The sequence below is a fragment of the Dendrobates tinctorius genome, unplaced genomic scaffold, assembly GCF_039654945.1.
Source record: "Dendrobates tinctorius isolate UK_male_01 unplaced genomic scaffold, ASM3965494v1 ptg000314l, whole genome shotgun sequence".
Lineage (NCBI taxonomy): Eukaryota > Metazoa > Chordata > Amphibia > Anura > Dendrobatidae > Dendrobates > Dendrobates tinctorius.
In genome coordinates this window covers 296,473-315,000 of record NW_027361981.1, presented here as the reverse complement: position 1 = coordinate 315,000, position 18,528 = coordinate 296,473, and the positions used below count along the sequence as shown (strand labels likewise).

At 45.2% G+C, this 18,528-nt stretch overlaps 1 protein-coding gene across 3 annotated transcripts in view; it reads left to right on the top strand.

Annotated features, from left to right (window-relative positions):
- KLHL5 (kelch like family member 5) overlaps window positions 1-18,528 on the top strand; it is a 148,487-nt gene that overhangs the window by 85,421 nt on the left and 44,538 nt on the right. For all 3 annotated transcript variants that reach the window (XM_073561082.1, XM_073561083.1, XM_073561081.1), the window contains exon 5: window positions 3,014-3,226. In XM_073561082.1, the coding sequence (XP_073417183.1) occupies window positions 3,014-3,226 (213 nt within the window). The remainder of the gene's footprint in view (window positions 1-3,013; window positions 3,227-18,528) is intronic.

The window sequence follows — 18,528 nt, the reverse complement described above, 5'->3', positions numbered from 1 at the left end:
TTACTCACAAGAAAAGCATCCATTCCTTTCTTAAATTCATTCAGTGAGTTGGCCATCACCACTTCCTCAGGAAGAGAATTCCAGAGCCTCACTGCTCTTACCGTGAAGAACCCTCTTCTATGCTGGTGCAGAAATGGTCTTTCCTCCAAACGAAGAGAATGCCCCCTTGTTCTTGTCACAGTCCTTGGTACAAACAGTTCATTGGAGAGATCTCTGTATTGCCCTATGATATACTTGTACATGCTTTATATATTAGGTCTCCCCTAAGTCTTCTCTTTTCTAGAGTAAATAGACCTAATTTTGATAACCTTTCTGGGTATTGTAGTGAACCAACTCCAGTTATCATTTTAGTAGCCCGCCTTTGAACTCTTTCAAGTTCAGTAATGTCTTTCTTGAGCACCAGCGTCCAAAATTGCACACAATACTCCAAGTGTGGTCTGTGCAATATTATTCGGCCCCTTTAACTTAATACTTTGTTGCACCACCTTTTGCTGCCATTACATCTGCAAGTCGCTTGGGGTATGTCTCTATAAGTTTTGCACATCGAGAGACTGAAATTCTTGCTCATTCTTCCTTGGCAAACAGCTCGAGCTCAATGAGGTTTGATGGAGATCGTTTATGAACAGCAGTTTTCAGCTCTTCCCACAGATTCTCGATTGGATTCAGGTCTGGACTGTGACTTGGCCATTCTAACACCTGAATACGTTTATTTGTGAACCATTCCATTGTAGATTTTGCTTTATGTTTGGGATCATTGTCTTGTTGGAAGACAAATCTCCGTCCCAGTCTCAGGTCTTTGGCAGACTCCAACAGGTTTTCTTCAAGAATGGTCCTGTATTTGGCTCCATCCATCTTCCCATCAATTTTAACCATCTTCCCTGTCCCTGCTGAAGAAAAGCAGGCCCAAGCCACGATGGTGTCACCACCATGTTGGACAGTGGGGATGGTGTGTTCAGGGTGATGAGCTGTGTTGCCTTTATGCCAAACATATCGTTTGTCATTGTTGCCAAAAAGTTCAATTTTGGTTTCATCTGACCAGAGCACCTTCTTCCACATGTTTGGTGTGTCTCCCAGGTGGCTTGTTGCAAACTTTAAACGACACTGTTTTATGGATATCTTTGAGAAAAGGCTTTCTTCTTGCCACTCTTCCATAAAGGCCAGAATTGTGCAGTGTACGACTGGTTGTTGTCCTATGGACAGACTGTCCCACCTCTGCTGTAGATCTGTGCAGTTCCTCCAGAGTGATCATGGGCCTCTTGGCTACATCTCTGATCCGTCTTGTTTGAGATGAAAGTTTAGAGGGACGGCCGGGTCTTGGTAGATTTGCAGTGGTATGATACTCCTTCCATTTCAATATGATCGCTTGCACAGTGCTCCTTGGGATGTTTAACGTTTAACAGAGCTTGATCCTGCCTGCCCATGTGACTGTAGGCTTTTATCCCAGGAGAGGTATTGTGTTAAGTAAGGGTCCCAGCAGAGAGGGTCGCCTTGTTGTTGGCCGTTGGACACACATGAATTGGTCAATTTATGCGCTAAGTGCCTTCATTTTTTATTTATCTTCTCTAGCAGTAATACAATTACAATTTCATATATTTAATTTCTGCATACTTTAGTGTTTCATAATCAACAAAAAAAAGCATACACTGAATATGCAAAATCTCATCTTTTATTCAAAATATATTGTAAAAACCATATAAATAGACATACATAAAAAAGTGCCAACCGTGCATGATAATGAGCCCAATAGACCAAATAAGTGGCACCAATAGGTGGCCGGTAGGAAATTATAAATCAATCACTCCCTTAAAACTGTAGATTATAATCCCAATTATATATAACCATATAATGCAAAAAGGAATTATCAATCAATAATTAGAATCCACACCATACACTAGAAGTGATAGCAGCGTCCCTAGTGCAGGCTACTATACATACCAGAGTAATAAAGAGGTTAGCTGCTAATCACAGAGAGTAATATCTAATGAAGGCACGCCGCCGAAACGTGCGATGGGGAAGTGGCACCATCACAGGGGCTCTGGTAGGTTGGTTTATTACTATGTTCATTTAATATTACTCTCTAGCTGGATTCTAATTAATGATTGATAATTCCTTTTTGCACGATATGGTTATATATAATTGGGATTATAATCCACAGTTTTAAAGGAATGATTGATTTATAATTTCCTACCGGCCACCTGTTGGTGCCACTTATTTGGTCTATTGGGCTCATTATCATGTACTGTTGGCACTTTTTCATGTATGTCTATTTATATGGTTTTTAAAATATATTTTGAATAAAAGATGAGATTTTGCATGTTCAGTGTACGCTTTTTTTTGTTGATTATGCTCTTCTATGTCTTTGTGTAAGAACAGCTTTTTTTTTTTTTTTTATAAGTACCCAACTGACTGTTTTCATATTTGTGCAAATGACTGGTAATATGCTAGGGATACTTATTCAATCTTCATACTATAGTGTTTGACAGAGTGCAGCTTTAATTTGTTAGTTACATATAGAGTGGCTCTCTTAGCTTGCACCTGTTCACATTTAACTTTGTTTGGAAGTGGCAGTCAGTATTCTGAGATATGTAACACAATTACTGGTTACTCCTCAGTTCCAATACCACATTTGAGCCACTTCAGCTGCCTTTTGTAGGACCTGCAAAGTGTGGATTGGCGGTAAGGGAACGACCTTTCCCACCCAGACTCTTTTGGTCACTCCTAAATCCTGGACACAATGTCTGGCCCCAATAAGAACCTTCTCGGTTTAATATGTGTGTGTCAGAAGAACGGACACATTAACAGGACAAGTCAGCCTAATGTGAGCTTAAGCAGCCACAGTAAATAAATATAAAAAAAAAAAAAAAAAATTCTAAAAAACCTTAAACCCATAAAATGAGTAGGCCATTTTTTTGGTAACACATTTCCTTTCAAAGATAGCATAATTTGAGCTGCATATTCAGTGAGCTGTACATCCGTTTAGTATATATGATTTCACCATTACTTTTATTTACAGGAACATTTCATGGAAGTAATAAGAAATCAAGAGTTTCTGTTGTTACCAGGAGCAGAAATTGCTAAACTGCTTGCAAGTGATGATATGAATATTCCTAATGAAGAAACCATTCTGAATGCTTTGCTTACCTGGGTCCGGCATGATGTGGAAGAAAGGAGAAAAGAACTCAGTAAACTGCTGGCGTATATCCGCTTGCCCCTGTTGGCACCACAGGTACAAATTTGATAACATCCTAAATAAATATCGTGATCTACAGCCTTGCTGATGTAAACTAGCAACCTGATGTATGATTCATATGCCAATAGAATATGAAAATTTATATCTAATGATTATTATTGAATCACTGATCAATTAACCAGCAGAATCTAATTTCTGAATCTCCAAATATATCTGTTTTAGTATATACAGTGGATAGAAAAAGTCCAATTAAAATTCCAGGTTTTTGTCATGTAAAAGAAATAATGCCAACAATGCATAAATATGCACAGACATAAACTAATACTTTTGAAGTACCTTTTCAATTTGACAGCGTTCAGTCTTTTTGGGTAGAAGTCTATCAGTATGGCACATGTAGAATATTGGCAATCTTTGCTCAATTTTAATGTACATGCAGTAGCTCTCCAAATCTGTCAGATTGTGACGGCTTCTCCTGTGTACAGCCCCTACTTCAGGTACCCACAGATTTTCAAGTGGCTTCAGGTCTGGGATCTTGGTTGGGTAATTTCAACCAAGGCCCCCAGTTCCAGCTGCCGAGAAACAGCCTCAAAGCAAAATGCAGCCTCCACCATACTTCACTATGAGTATGGTGTTCTTTTGGCGATGTGCTGTGTTGGCTTTATGCCAAAAACCTCTTTAGAATTCTGAACAAAAAGTTCAACACATTTTTTCACATGCTTTTGGCAGACTTTATGTAGGTTTTTGCAAAGCATAGCAGAGCTTGGATGTTTTTCATTATGAGAAAGAGCTTCTGTCATGCTCACCCTACTCCTCAGGCCAGACATATAAAAATAAGGGAAAATAATTTGCTAGAAATTACTGTAGCGCTCCTTTTAATGTTGCTGTAGACCACTTGGCAGCCTCCCAGACCAATTTTCTTCTTGTCTTTTTCATCAGTTTTTGAGAAATGTCCAGTTCTCGGTAATGTCACTGTTGTGCCAAATATAAGCTACTTCTTGATAACTGTCCTCACAGTGTTTCGTGGTTTATCTAATGCCTTGGAAATGTGTTTTTTTTTTTTTTTTTTGTACCAGTTCTCCTGACTGATCACTTTCATCAATGGGATCCCTTTGCTGTGTTGTAAGCTATTTACGTACCATGGCTTTTGCGAAAATTGTAACTAAGAAAATGTGAGGAAAATCTCACTAGAACAGCTAAACTTTATATGGGGTTAATCAGAATCACTGTAAATGATAACAGCTGTGTACTGACTTCTAAGTAACATGGGGCTAAAATGTGACTGGCTAATTCTGAGCATAACCACATCCTAATTATAAGAGGTTGTTCACACTTATGCAACCACATTCTTTTAGATTTGTCCTTATTTTCCCCCTCATAACAATTTCAGTTTGTTTCTAATTGGATTTGTACAGATTATGGGTGACATTAAAGGTGGAGACGTTCTGAAATATTTCTTCTTGGTATACTTTTTTTTACGTAATGTTAACCTGACATTTTAATAGGGGTGTGTAGACTTTTTTTTTTATAACCGCTGTACTTATATTTTTAGAGATTTGCATTGTGCTGTTCCTTTTCATTCCATCTATTTATGCAGTGACAACCAGCTATTATCATTCCACTTGTCAGTGAGAATGAATGAATGTTCAAACCCTGTGAGTGATGTCTGAATAAAAAATGTCTTAGAAGTCAATTATAAGAGATGAATAAACAATTAAGATAATATGTATTTAATTCAATATTAATATAGTCTGCTAAAATATAAGCCAAAGTTCATGAATGAAGGAAACCAAAGCATTTATTTTTTTATCAGAACACAAATTCGATAGATCTTAACAGTCAATATAGAGACAGGAGGTCCCTACACATTAGATGGTCAGGGAGCTCAAAGTTGTCCACTACTCGATTAATAGCATGTATGTTGTGAACTCATTTTCTGGTTTACCTCTGGCTTCTGGTGAGGGTGGTGGAGCTGGCTGTGTTGACAGAGGAGTCGTGAGTTCTCCATCCGGGCTCCCTCTGGTGGTGACAGCAGGTAATGAAGCTGATCTAAATGGCAGAGACCTGCCACCTGAGGAGGAGGACTGTGATTGGACATCAGGAGGCTCTGACTGAATTTAAGACAGCCAACTCCCTAATTTTGTGCTGGTGATTTTTTCCTGCCCTGAGGTTCTGGTTTCCAGTTCTGTTCCTGCCTTCTCAACCTAAGTGTGCTCTGTTATTTTTTCACATGAGATTTGGTCTGGTTTACTCAGTTTTTGTGGTCAGCCAGCCCCTGCTGGGGCTGTGCTGAATTTCCATTCTTATGTCTCTGTTTATGCCAGTTTGCTTTTTGTCCCTGATCAGATTGGTCTCTTTTTGCTCTGTCTTCAGAATATACCAGAGTGCTGATATAGGGAATTGAAGTCTAGCGACTTCAGGGTTTTTGTTATCAGAAAGTGTTGGACATTTTTTGACAGGGTTTTGTGCGTGATTGCAGACAGCATCTTTCCTTTCCTGTCCTTTCTAGTTAGTGTGGGCCCCATTGTTTGCTCAGCCTATTTTTCTATCTGTGTTTGTGTTTTCATCTTGTCTCACCGACAATACATGTTTGGGGGCTGTCTATTGCTTTGGGGTCTGCTCTGGGGCAGTTTAGATTTCCCCTTTTCTTGCTTTAGGCTTATTTAGTTCTCCGGCTGTGACGAGGCGTCTAGGATCATCGTAGGTACGCTCCACGGCTGCTGCTAGTTGTGTGGATAGCATCAGGAGTCTGCAGTCCGCTTAGTTACCAACCTCTCTGGTTTTCTGGGGCTTAGCTTGTTTTTGATTTTCCTCCTCGGTGACTCATTCATAACACATGTATTTGTGGCTAAAAATCATTTTTGCAATTGGATTTCATAAAAAATAATGCACAGTTTGACTTTTAGGCTTTTTTTCCTGCACTTTGATGTGGTCTGTGGTCGATTCAACTTTGATGTGGTCTGTGGTCATAAATCAGCTGAGGGGGGGGTGTGGCCTGCTAGCAAGTGTGGCAGCTGCATAGTTACAGAGCTCCTGCAGCCCAGGACTTTTAGCAGCTCATCCCGGCTCAACTAAGCACCCAGCTTCCTCCAACTACTCACCTGCAGCTACTGCAAACACCCAGGCACATGATGACATGCGGCAGATCACAGAAGAGGGGATCCCCGCCGAGATTGCCGACTTCTTTGCAAGGGGGAAGTCCACCAAAGCAACAGGTAAAATGTTGCCTGAATCCCCTTCAGGCTCCCCATGCTCCTCTGGGGGCCCTGGGAGAGGTGCAGGCAGAGAGGGGATTCATCAACAACACTCTGCTCCGCTCACTAGGAAGGATATGCAAGAGTTTCTTTCCTCTTTGAGGGCTTCTTTAAAAGAGGACATGCATGATGTGACGAGTCAGCTTCAGCTGAGTCGACTTTTTCTTTAGAGTGGACCCTCTGGGTCGTGGCACCCACCCACCGAGGGTGAGCTGACCTTGTGAGGAACCACCCCCTATACAGGGAGTGTCAGGGGCAAGACCAAGGGGGTGAGCCACCACGACTGCTGAGACCAGACGGCCGGCTCAATGAAGACACATTGTGAGTGTCTGACGACAAGGGACGTGCAGGAAACATGACAAGATGTGAGTTCAAGGTATCTTCATTAAGGAAATCTTCAGGGTAACATCAGGTGCAAAACGTGATAACACGTGGAAAACACAGCAAGGTGCGTGCAAGGGCACGCCAAGTTCCTTGGCATGGTACGTGCTAGATGGCATGCCTGGGTACAGGAAAACGCACGATGACGTCGGACTCCGGACAGCAGGCAGCGATCAACAAGGTCATCAGGTTCCGGAGCTCTGATGGTGATCGGCAGGATCCGGGCATCCGGCAAGCAAACCAGGGTTCAGGCAAGGAGGCACGACAGTGTTCAAGACATAGTGCGTGTTAGGGAACACGCCAGGGTCCAAGGCAAAGTGCAAGGCAGGGTTCAACACACTAGGCATGGTGCGTGTATAGGAGACTCGCCAGAGTTCAAGGTCCAAGGTCCTAGGCGCGCTAAGGAAGCCGCCAGGATTCAAGGTCCTGCGCATGCCAGGGGCACGGTACAAAGAATGGTCCTGGCCGTGCTAGGAGGCATGCCAGGGTACAAGGTTCAAGGCAAGGTCCTGCATGTGCCGAGAGACACGCCAGGCTCGGGGTTCAAGGCAAGGTCCTGTGTGTGCTGAGGGACACGCCAGGGTCAGGGTTCAAGGCAAGGTCCTGCGCGTGCCGAGGGGCACGCCAGGGTCAGGGTTCAAGGCAAGGTCCTGCGCGTACCGAGGGACACTCCAGGGTCAGGGTTCAAGGCAAGGTCCTGCGCGTGCCAAGGGGCATGTCAGGTTCAAGTCAGGGTGCGTGCTAAGAGACACGCCAGGGTTCAGGCTAAGGCAAGGGCCTGCGCGTGCTAGGAGGCACGCCAGGGTACAGGCTAGGGCCTGTGCGTGCAAGAGGGCACGACAGGGTTCAGGCTAGGACCTGTACGTGCAAGAGGGCACGACAGGGTACATGGCAAGACCTGCGTGTACTTTAGGGAAGCACGGGGAGGTATGCCAAGAAGCAAGCTATGGCCTGTGCGTGCTAAGAGGGCACGCAAAGCACTGTGCAGAGACAGCATGGGTGCAAGGAAGCACAGAGAGCATGGCTGGGACACTGGCTAGCTGGTCGGGCTGAGGCACAGAGAGACGGGCAAGACTGAGGCGAACCCGGCTGAGGCATAACAGGCGGCACGGCTGAGGCACAAGCAGGCAGGCACGGCTAGGGCGGGCACGGCTGAGGCACAGATAGGAGGCTAAGAAGGCCAGGCGCATGCAAAGGGCACACGAAGAAACTAGGCAAGAAACAAGGCAAAGCTAGGCAAGGTACAGAACAATGAGCGGAACGTAGGCAGAAGCACAGAGCGGGGTCAGAGAGAGAAAAGGGCTAGCAGCGGAGCGTAGGCCGAAGCACAGAGCTGGGTCAAGGGAGAACCTTGAGACTAGCCATGAAATGTGCTAGAGAGCACGATAGGACGAGTCTAGCAGCGGAGCGTAGGCCGAAGCCCAGAGTCGGGTCAAGGCAGAACCTTGAGACTAGACATGGAATGTGCAAGAGAGCACCATAGGGCAAAGGAAGGAAAAACAGGTAGAGACAGAAAACGTGGAAGTACTACAAGGCTCAGAATAGAAAAGGCCAGACATGGCGAAACAGACAAGGCAGAGAACAGAGGAAGGACTACAAGTCTAAGAATAGCTAAGGCGAGACCTAGCAAAACAGGCTAAGGCAGAGAAGAACAGAGGAAGCACTACAAGTCTAAAAATAACAAGGACAAACACAGCACGAGAGACAACACAAGACAAGGCACGGGACAAGAGGCAGAGTACAAGCACAGAGCGTGTGCAGAGAAGCACTACATGGCAGAGTGCAGGGGCACAGAATACAGGGAGCGACCGAGCAGACCAAGCAGCCATGCAGGGAAGCAACACGATACTCAGGCCCCGACCATAGGAAGGGGCGGTCTGATATAGGGCATTAGCACCTGCACTTCTGGGTCACGACCAGGGGAGGACTTCCGGTTCAGATCCTCCAGGATCATAGAGAGGATCACAGGAAAAGTCACATGGTCAGGGTCTCCAGGATCACAGAGAGGATAGCTGGATCAGACTGTGCCGGAACACAGGAAAGGTCACACGATCAGGGTCTCCTGGTAAACAGGACCGCTGCAGGCAGAGCAGAGATGGCTGGTCACACAGCAACGGCGTGTAGCCATGAGGTAAAACACACATGCGCACTGGCAATGGCAGGCAGCCATGAGATGAGGCACGCGTGCACACTGCTCCAGGCATCTTGCAGCACAACAGTCACAAGGTGCATGTGCACACTGCTTCCAGGGATCTTGCAGCATAAGACATAATGGGCATGATAGTTCAGTGCACGTGCACACTGCTCCAGGAGTCATGCGGCATACCAGAAATGGCGGGCATGATAGTTCGGTGCGCGTGCACACTGCTCCAGAAGTCATGCGGCATAACAGACATGGCGGGCATGACACATGATATGCTTAGAGAGCTGAAAGGAGAAATCTCAGCTCTGGGAGAGCGCACCTTTCATTTAGAGAATAAAATGGCTGAATATGCCACTTCTTTCAATGCACTAGTTGATGAAAATGAAGCCTTAACACCTTAACGACCGCCGATACGCCTTTCAACGGTGGTAATTAAGGCCACTTAAACCACAGTGCCGTTAATTCACGGCGCTGTGGAGAAAGTAAATAGCGCCCCCCAGTGTTGGAGATTTTTTCTGGGGTCTCGGCTGCCGGGGGTAGCCGAGACCCCAGAGAACATGAATCGGGTCGGTTTTTGCAGACCCCGCTTTTGTGATCGCCGTTATTAACCCTATAACGGCGATCGCAAAAAAAAGCCACGATTTTGCATTTTATTTCTCTTTCCTCTGATGTGATCGCACATCAGAGGAGAGAGGAATACGGTCCCCGATTTCCCCCCCCCCCTGTACCTCCCAGTGGTCCTGGATTCCCTCCCGGTGGTCCTCTGTCCCGCCGGCGTCCTCCAGTGGGCGCTGCCATCTTGGATCCGGAAGAAAATGGCGGGCGCATGATCCATTTTGATCACTATGATAAACTATCATAGTGATCAAAAGAAAACAATAAATAATAATAATAAATAATAATCTTTATTTATATAGCGCCAACATATTCCGCAGCGCTTTACAGTTTAACAGTTTCAAAACACAAGTCATAAGTAACAACGCTAACAATACAATAATTAAAGCAAAATAAGACGAAATAAGACGACCCTGCTCGTGAGAGCGTACAATCTACAATGAGGTGAGGGAGATACAGAGTACAGGTGTGTATTTACAATGGTGTATTTACAATGAAGGTCCAGCCATCTTGCAGGAGTGAAGGATGGATGGAGATAGTGAATGGGCTACGCACGCACACTTACACAGAGAATGACTTTGATTAGTGAATGTGATAGGCCGCTCTGAACAGGTGTGTTTTGAGGGAGCGCCTAAAACTATGCAAATTGTGGATAGTCCTGATTTCTTGGGGTAGAGCATTCCAGAGGATAGGAGCAGCACGGGAGAAGTCTTGGAGTCGGGAGTGGGAGGTACGGATTAGTGCAGAGGTTAGTCGAAAGTCGTTTGCAGAGCGCAGCGATCGGCTAGGCCGATAGACAGAAATGAGAGAAGAGATGTAAGGGGGTGCCGCACTGTGGAGAGCTTTGTGGGTGAGAACAAGTACTTTGAATTGGATCCTATAATGAATGGGCAGCCAATGTAAGGACTGTCGAAGAGCGGACGCGTCCGAGTACCGATTACCCAGATGGACGATCCTGGCTGCTGCATTGAGTATGGACTGGAGAGGGGATAGTCGAGTGACGGGGAGGCCAATTAATAGAGCGTTGCAGTAATCCAGGCGAGAGTGGATCAATGCAACAGTGAGGGTTTTTGTTGTTTCCATAGTGAGAAAAGGGCGGATTCTAGAGATGTTCTTTAGGTGTAAGCGGCAAGAGCGGGCAAGGGATTGTATATGGGATGTAAAGGAGAGATTGGTGTCAAACATAACACCCAGACAGCGCACCTGCTGCCGGGGTGTTATTGTGGTACCACCCACGGAGAAGGAAATGTCAGATTTAGGGAGGTTAGTAGACGGCGGGAGCAGAAGTTCAGTTTTGGAGAGGTTGAGTTTCAGATAGAGAGCGGACATGATATTGGAGACTGCGGACAGACAGTCACTGGCGTTCTGTAGTACAGCGGGGGTAAGGTTGGGGGAAGACGTGTATAGTTGTGTGTCATCAGCATAAAGATGGTACTGAAAGCCAAATCTGCTGATGGTCTGTCCAATTGGGGCCGTGTAGAGAGAGAAAAGAAGGGGGCCAAGGACTGAGCCCTGAGGTACCCCGACAGCAAGAGGAAGAGGAGATGACGTGGAGCCAGAGAACAAAACACTGAAGGAGCGGTCAGAGAGATAGGAAGAGAACCAGGAGAGTGCAGTGTCCTTAATGCCTAGTGACTGGAGCCTAGAGAGTAGGAGATGGTGGTCAACAGCATCGAAAGCTGCAGATAGGTCAAGAAGAATGAGCAGAGAGTGGTCACCGTTACGTTTTGCTGTCAGAAGGTCATTGGTCACTTTGATGAGTGCAGTTTCAGTCGAATGTAGGGGGCGGAAGCCGGACTGTGAAGGGTCTAGAAGGGAGTGAATGGAGAGGTAACGGGTAAGGCGGGAGTAAACTAGGCGTTCCAAAAGTTTAGAGATGAAGGGGAGATTGGAGACTGGTCTGTAGTTGTTTGTGCAGGATGGGTCGAGAGCAGGTTTCTTTAGTAGTGGAGTAACGATGGCGTGTCTGAAGGAGGATGGGAAAATGCCCGAGGAGAGGGAGAGATTAAAGATTGTAGTTAGGTGGGTTGTGACGACTGGAGAGAGAGACTGGAGGAGATGTGAGGGAATGGGGTCGGTAGTGCATGTAGTCGGATAAATAAATAAATAACCCCCCCCCCCCGTTTATCACCCCCTTAGTTAGTCGAACATAATGAAATAAAGAGAATATTTATTTTTTTTTTTCATTTTTCCGTTAGGGTTAGGGCTAAGGTCAGGGTTGGAATTAGGGCTGGGGGTAGAATTAGGGTCAGGGTTAGAATTAGGATTAGGGATTAGGGGTGTGTTGGGATTAGGGCTGGAGCAAAAATTGAGGGGTTTCCACTATTTACCAACTTTGGGGGTCTAATTTCTCCTGTTACCCTTGGGAAAATAAAAAAATTGGGGGCTAAAGAAATCACTTTTGTGGAAAACAAAATTACTTTTTTATTTTCACGGCTCTGCGTTATTAACTTCTGTGAAGCACTTGGGGGTTCAAAGTGCTCACTACATATCTAAATAAGCTCCTTCAGGGGTCTAGTTTAAAAAATGGGGTCACTTGTGGGGGGTTTATACTGTGTAGGCACATCAGTGGCTCTGCAAACGCAACATGCCGCCCGCAGGCCATTCCATCAAAGTCTGCATTCCAAAATGGCGCTCCTTCCCTTCCGAGCTCTCCCATGCGCCCAAACAGTGGTTCCCCCCCACATATGGGGTATCGGCATACTCAGGACAAATTACAAAACAACTTTTGTGGTCCAATTTCTCCTGTTACCCTTAGGAAAATAATAAAAAACTGGCTAAAAAATCATTTTTGAGGAAAAAAAAGTGATTATTTTATTTTCACTGCTCTGCGTTATAAACTTCTGTGACGTACTTGGGGGTTCAAAGTGCTCACCACCACATCTAGGTAAGTACCTTAAGGGGTCTAGTTTCCATAATAGTGTCTCTTGTGGGGGGGTTTCACTGTTTAGGCACACCAGGGGCTCTCCAAGAGCGACATGGCGTCCAATCTCAATTCCAGCCAATTCTGCATTGAAAAAGTCAAACAGCACTCCTTTCCTTCTAAGCTCTGCCGTGCGCCCAAACAGTGGTTTACCCCACTTATGGGGTATCAGCGTACTCAGGACAAATCGCACAACAACTGTAGTGGTATGATTTCTCCTGTTACCCTTGTAAAAATAAAAATTTGGGGGCAAAAAGATAATTTCTTTGGGAAAAAAAATGATTTTTTATTTTCACGGCTCTACGTTATAATCTTCTGTGAAGCACTTGAAGGTTCAAAGTGCTCACCACACATCTAGAAAAGTTCCTTTATGGGTCTAGTTTCCAAAATGGGGTCACTTGTTTGGGGTTTCCACTGTTTAGGTGCATCAGGAGCTCTCCGAACGCAACATGGCATCCGATCTCAATTCCAGCCAATTCTGCGTTGAAAAACTCAAACGGCGCTCCCTCCCTTGCGAGCTCTGCCGTGCACTGAAAAAGTGGTTTACCCCCACATTTTGGGTATCAGTTTATTCAGGAGAAATTGCACAACAAATTTTGTGGTTCATTTTCTCTTTTCTTTGGTTCTGAAGTAAATTTTTTGCAAAAAAAAAAGTTAACTGTTAATTTTTTCCTTCCACATTGCTTTAGTTCCTGTGAAGCACGTAAAGGGTAAATAAACTTCTTGAATGTGGTTTTGAGCACCTTGAGGGGTTTAGTTTTTAGAATGGTGTCACTTTTGGGTATTTTCTGTCATGTGCAACCCTCAAAATGACTTTAAATATGATGTGGTCCCGAAAAAAAAAATGGTTTTGTAAATTTTGTTGTGAAAATGAGAAAGTCTTTAACCCTTATAACTTTGTAACAAAAAAAATGTTGTTTCCAAAATTGTGCTGATGTAAAGTAGACATGTGGGAAATGTTATTTATTAAGAAATTTTTGTGATACATCTCTGATTTAAGGGCATAAAAATTTAAAGTTTTAAAATTGCAAAATTTTCATCATATTTCCGTTTTTTTCATAAATAAACACAAGACATATCGAAGAAATGTTACCACTATCATGAAGTACAATATGTCATAAAAAAACAATCTCAGAATCAGCGGGATCCGTTAAAGCGTTCCAGAGTTATAACCTCATAAAGTGACAATGGTCAGAATTGTAAAAATTGGCCCGGTCATTAAGCTGCAAACTGGCTCTGTCACTAAGGGGTTAAAAGAAGAATTGGCTCGTGTCGGTGATAAAACATACGACTTGGAGGATGAATCGCGCAGGAATAACGTTCGGATGAGAGGGATCCCTGAGGAGGTCTTGGATAAGGATTTGCCTGCTTTCCTGCATAACTTTTTAAAGGCTGTTCTCCCTGAAATCTCCATTAAACACTTAATAGTTGATAAGGTCCATAGAACCCCCAAACCAAAACATGTGGCTCAAGATCTGCCTAGAGACACGCTGGCAAGAATACACTTTTTTACCACCAAGGAGATGCAATCACTACAAGTTTTGCCGGACTTATCTACAGTGACTCTGGCCAAGAGGCGTGAATACGCACATGTATGTAAACCTCTGCGTGATGTGGGCACCAAATATAGATGGGGCTTTAACCCAGTGAAACAGTTGATTATGCATGAGGGGAGAATAATTGCTTGTCATACCCCTGAACAAGCTGAAGACAGACTTAAGGATTGGAATATTCCTTTTGCACAGCGACAAGTGCCTAGGGGGAAAAAGTTAAACCCAGAATGGTCTATATAAGGTAAAAGCCTGGAAAGGTCCGTCTGCTGGAGCTGGTGGAAGATTGCTCGGACTTTTATTCTGTTCTCACTGTTCCTAGCAACCTGTGACTTTGGGCAATTCTGCTGAGGATCTCTGTAGAGTTAGAAGAGCTCACCAACCCCATTGCAGTCATTTTTCTGCATTCTTTGGATGGTACTTGAGGATGTGCACTTTTTTTGTGCATCCAGTTGTTTGGATTATGTTTTGAGTACTGCTGAACAGAGACACTTGCATCTCTGTTCAGTTCATAAAGGTATATAACTTATGGTTTTATATTTATGCTGGGGACCTAATTGGCTGTCATGGTGGAGGGGTTTGGTGTGTTGGGGCCTGCGGCATCCATAGGAAGTTTGTTATTTAGACACTAGATTATGGCCCGATGCTATCCCATCCGGAGGATGCGATAGCCTCACACCTCTTGCCATGTTAACCCTCAACACACACACTCCTCTCACCTTTCACCATCTCCACTCACTCTTTCACTCCACATACGACCCCTTCTCTCACTCCGTCTCTCATACTCACGCCGTCATCGCCGCTGCTCCACGATCCCCGACATCTTCTTCCGCCGGCGCCGTCCTGGATCCAGACGTTGTCCACGCCGGCGACATGTTCTTGCGGCGACGCCATCTTGAGTATCGTGAAATCCCGCGATAGTCAAGATGGCGTCGCCGGAAGAACATGTCGCCGGCGTGGACGACGTCGGGTTCCAAAATGGCGTCGGCGAAATCTCGCGAGTTTTCGCCGACGCCATTTTGGATCCCGACGTCGTCCTCGCCGGCGACATGTTCTTCTGGTGACGCCATCTTGACTATCGCGGGATTTCGCCGATCCAAAATGGCGTCGCCGCAAGAACATGTCGCCGGCGTGGAGGACGTCTAGATCCAGGATGGCGCCGGCGGAAGAAGATGTCGGGGATCGTGGATCAGCGGCGATGACGGCGTGAGTATGAGAGACGGAGTGAGAGAAAGGGTCCTATGTGGAGTGAAAGAGTGAGTGGAGATGGTGAAAGGTGAGAGGAGTGTGTGTGTGTTGAGGAGGAGTGGTGTGTTGAGGGTTAACATGGAAAGAGGTGTGCGGTGACATCACCGGTTACAACTGGACGGAAGTTGTTACAACCGGAAGCTGCTTAGGGCATTTATTATTATAGATGAGTATACAGTTTATGTCCTGGAATGTTCAAGGCCTCAATTCACCTATGAAACGTTCCATGTTATGGAGGGAAGTTAAAAAATCACATGCTGACGTCATATGTTTGCAAGAAACGCGTTTATTGGAAGCTGATAATAGTAGACTCCACCATCCACAGTTCCCTCATAGGTTTTTCACTAATAATGCAAGTAAAAAGGCAGGAGTCTGCATATTGATTAAAAACACTGTGGCATTTAGAAATATAGAGATGTATGCGGATCCTACGGGCAGATTTTTAATCCTAGTCTGCTCCCTCAATGGTGAACTACATACGCTGGTGGTGGTGTATGCCCCTAATGAAGCCCAATGCACGTTTGCTCGCAAGGTGTTTCAGAAAATGACTGAATTGGCTAAAGGAGAAAATATTATATGTGGAGACTTCAATGCCCCTATAGATAGATGGACTGCTCTAGTAAATTAACCCATTCTAGGAGGGACCTGAAAGTAGTAATGAAGGAATATTGTGTCCATAATTATTGGAGATATTCCCATGCTACGGAGCGTGACTATACATTCTACTCCTCCCGTCACCAGACATATAGTAGAATATATTATTTCTTGGTTGACAATACGACTCTAAATAGATGCAGATCAGTAGATATTGGATTGATTACGTAGTCAGACCACGCCCCGATGTTCCTGAGACTTAAGGCCCCCTTACATTTAGCGATGCACCAGCGATCCCGACCACGATATGACCCGGTCAGGATCGCTGGTGCATCGCTAAATGGTCGCTAGTGAGCTGCCAAACAGTCAGATCTCACTTCGACGCAGCGATGCTCGGCGGTCGCTCTTACCTTCCAGATGCGGCGAGGGTGTCCGTCTTCCGCCTACGTCCAAGGCTCGCTCGTCGTCGCCAGCAGGAAGCCGGCGACGAGAAATGGACCAGGCCGATCTCGCGCGATTAGCGATAACCAGCGAGGGAGCCGGTCGGAGGTAAGTATAACATGTAGCGATATCGCTAGCAATATCGCTGCTGCGTCACAAAATCGGTGACGCTTTAGCGATATTGCTAGCGATATCGCTATGTGTAAATCCCCCTTAACTCTACGTCATCAGTCTAGTCCTTCTGCTAGGTGGCAGTTAAATACATCCTTATTGTTACAAAGCAAGGAGGTAGAGAAAGTACAGACTGAGCGCCAACATTACTTCCAGTCGAACGACAATGGAGAAGTCACAGACGAGTCCTTGTGGTCGGCTAATAAAGCCGTAATTAGAGGCATCTTTCTGCAACAAGCTTCCTATCTGAAGCGCAAAAGGGAATCCAGCAGGGTTACTTTGTTAGCCCGGCTTCAACAATTAGTCTTTAACCCCTTCCTGACATCCGACGTACTATCCCGTCCATGGGACCCGAGCCCCTATGCCCATGGACGGGATAGTACGTCTACCGCGATCAGCGGCGCCCACGTGGTGAGCGCCGCTGATCGCGGCCGGGTGTCAGCTGATTATCACAGCTGACACCCAGCACAATGTGTCAGGGGCGGTCACGGACCGCCCCCGACACGTTAACCCCTTGCACACCGCGATCAAACATGATCGCGGTGTACCGGGGGTTAAAGGGAAGCATCGGCAGGGAGGGGGCTCCCTCTGTGCTTCCCTGAGCCCCCCACGGCAGCGCAATGTGCAGCGCTGCTGCCGGGGGCTCCTTTCCTGCAGGCCCCCGAATCCAAGATGGCGACGGGGGCCTTCGGGGGCCTGCAGGAAGCTGGCTTCCTCAGTGCCTGCAAAGCGCAGGCATGAGGAAGCCTTCTGCAGTGCCTGTGACAGATTGCTGATCTGTCACAGTGATCTGTGATGTGACAGATCAGCGATCTGTCACAGAACAGTGATGTCCCTCCTGGGACTATTTAATAATGTAAAAATAAATAAAAACAAAGTGTTAAAATAATTAAAAAAAATCGCCAAATAAATTACAAAAAAAATAAATAAATATTCCCCCAAATAAATCCATTTTTTGAAAATAAAAAAACCCCCAAAACAATAAAAGTACACATACTAGGTATCGCCGCGTCCGTAACGATCCGCCCTATAAAACTGTCCCATTAGTTAACCCCTTTAGCGAACCCCTTAAAAAATAAAAATAAACGAAGCAAAAAATGATTTATTATCATACCGCCAAACAAAAAGTGTAATAACGCACGATCAAAAAGATGCATATAAATATCCATGGTACCGCTGAAAACGTCATCTTGTCCCGCAAAAAACGAGCTGCCACACAGCATCATCAGCGAAAAAATAAAAAAGTTGTAGCTCGCAGAATAAAGCGATGCAAAAATAATTATTTTTTATATAAAATAGTTTTCATTGCATAAAACCGACAAAACATAAAAAAACGACCTAAATGAGGTATCGCTGTAACCGTACTGACCCGAAGAATAAAACCACTTTATCAATTTTACTGCACGCGGAACGGTGTAAACGCACCCCCCCCCAAAAGAAATTCACGAAACGCTGGTTTTGTTCATTCTGCGTCCCAAAAATCGGAATAAAAAGCGATCAAAAAATGTCACATGCCCGAAAATGGTACCAATAAAAACGTCAACTCGTCCCGCAAAAAATAAGACCTCACATGACTCGGTGGATCAAAATACGGAAAAATTATAGCTCTCAATATGTGGTGATGCAAAAACTATTTTTACAATAAAAAGCGTCTTTTAGCGTGTGACAGCCGCCAAACATAAAAACCGCCATAAATAGTAAATCAAACCCCCCGTTATCACCCCCTTAGTTAGGGAAAAATAATAAAATAAAAAAAAGTATTTATTTCCATTTTTCCGTTAGGGTAGGGCTAGGGTTAGGGTTAGGGCTGAGATTAGGGTTAGGGGTGTGTTGGGGTTCGGGTTGGAGTTAGAATTGAGGGTTTTCACTGTTTGGGCACATCAGGGGCTCTCCAAATGCAACATGGCGTCTGATTTCATTTCCAGCCAATTCTGAGTTGAAAGAGTCAAATGGTGCTCCTTCCCTTCCAAGCTCTGACATGCACCCAAACAGTGTTTTACCCCCACATGTAGGGTATCAGC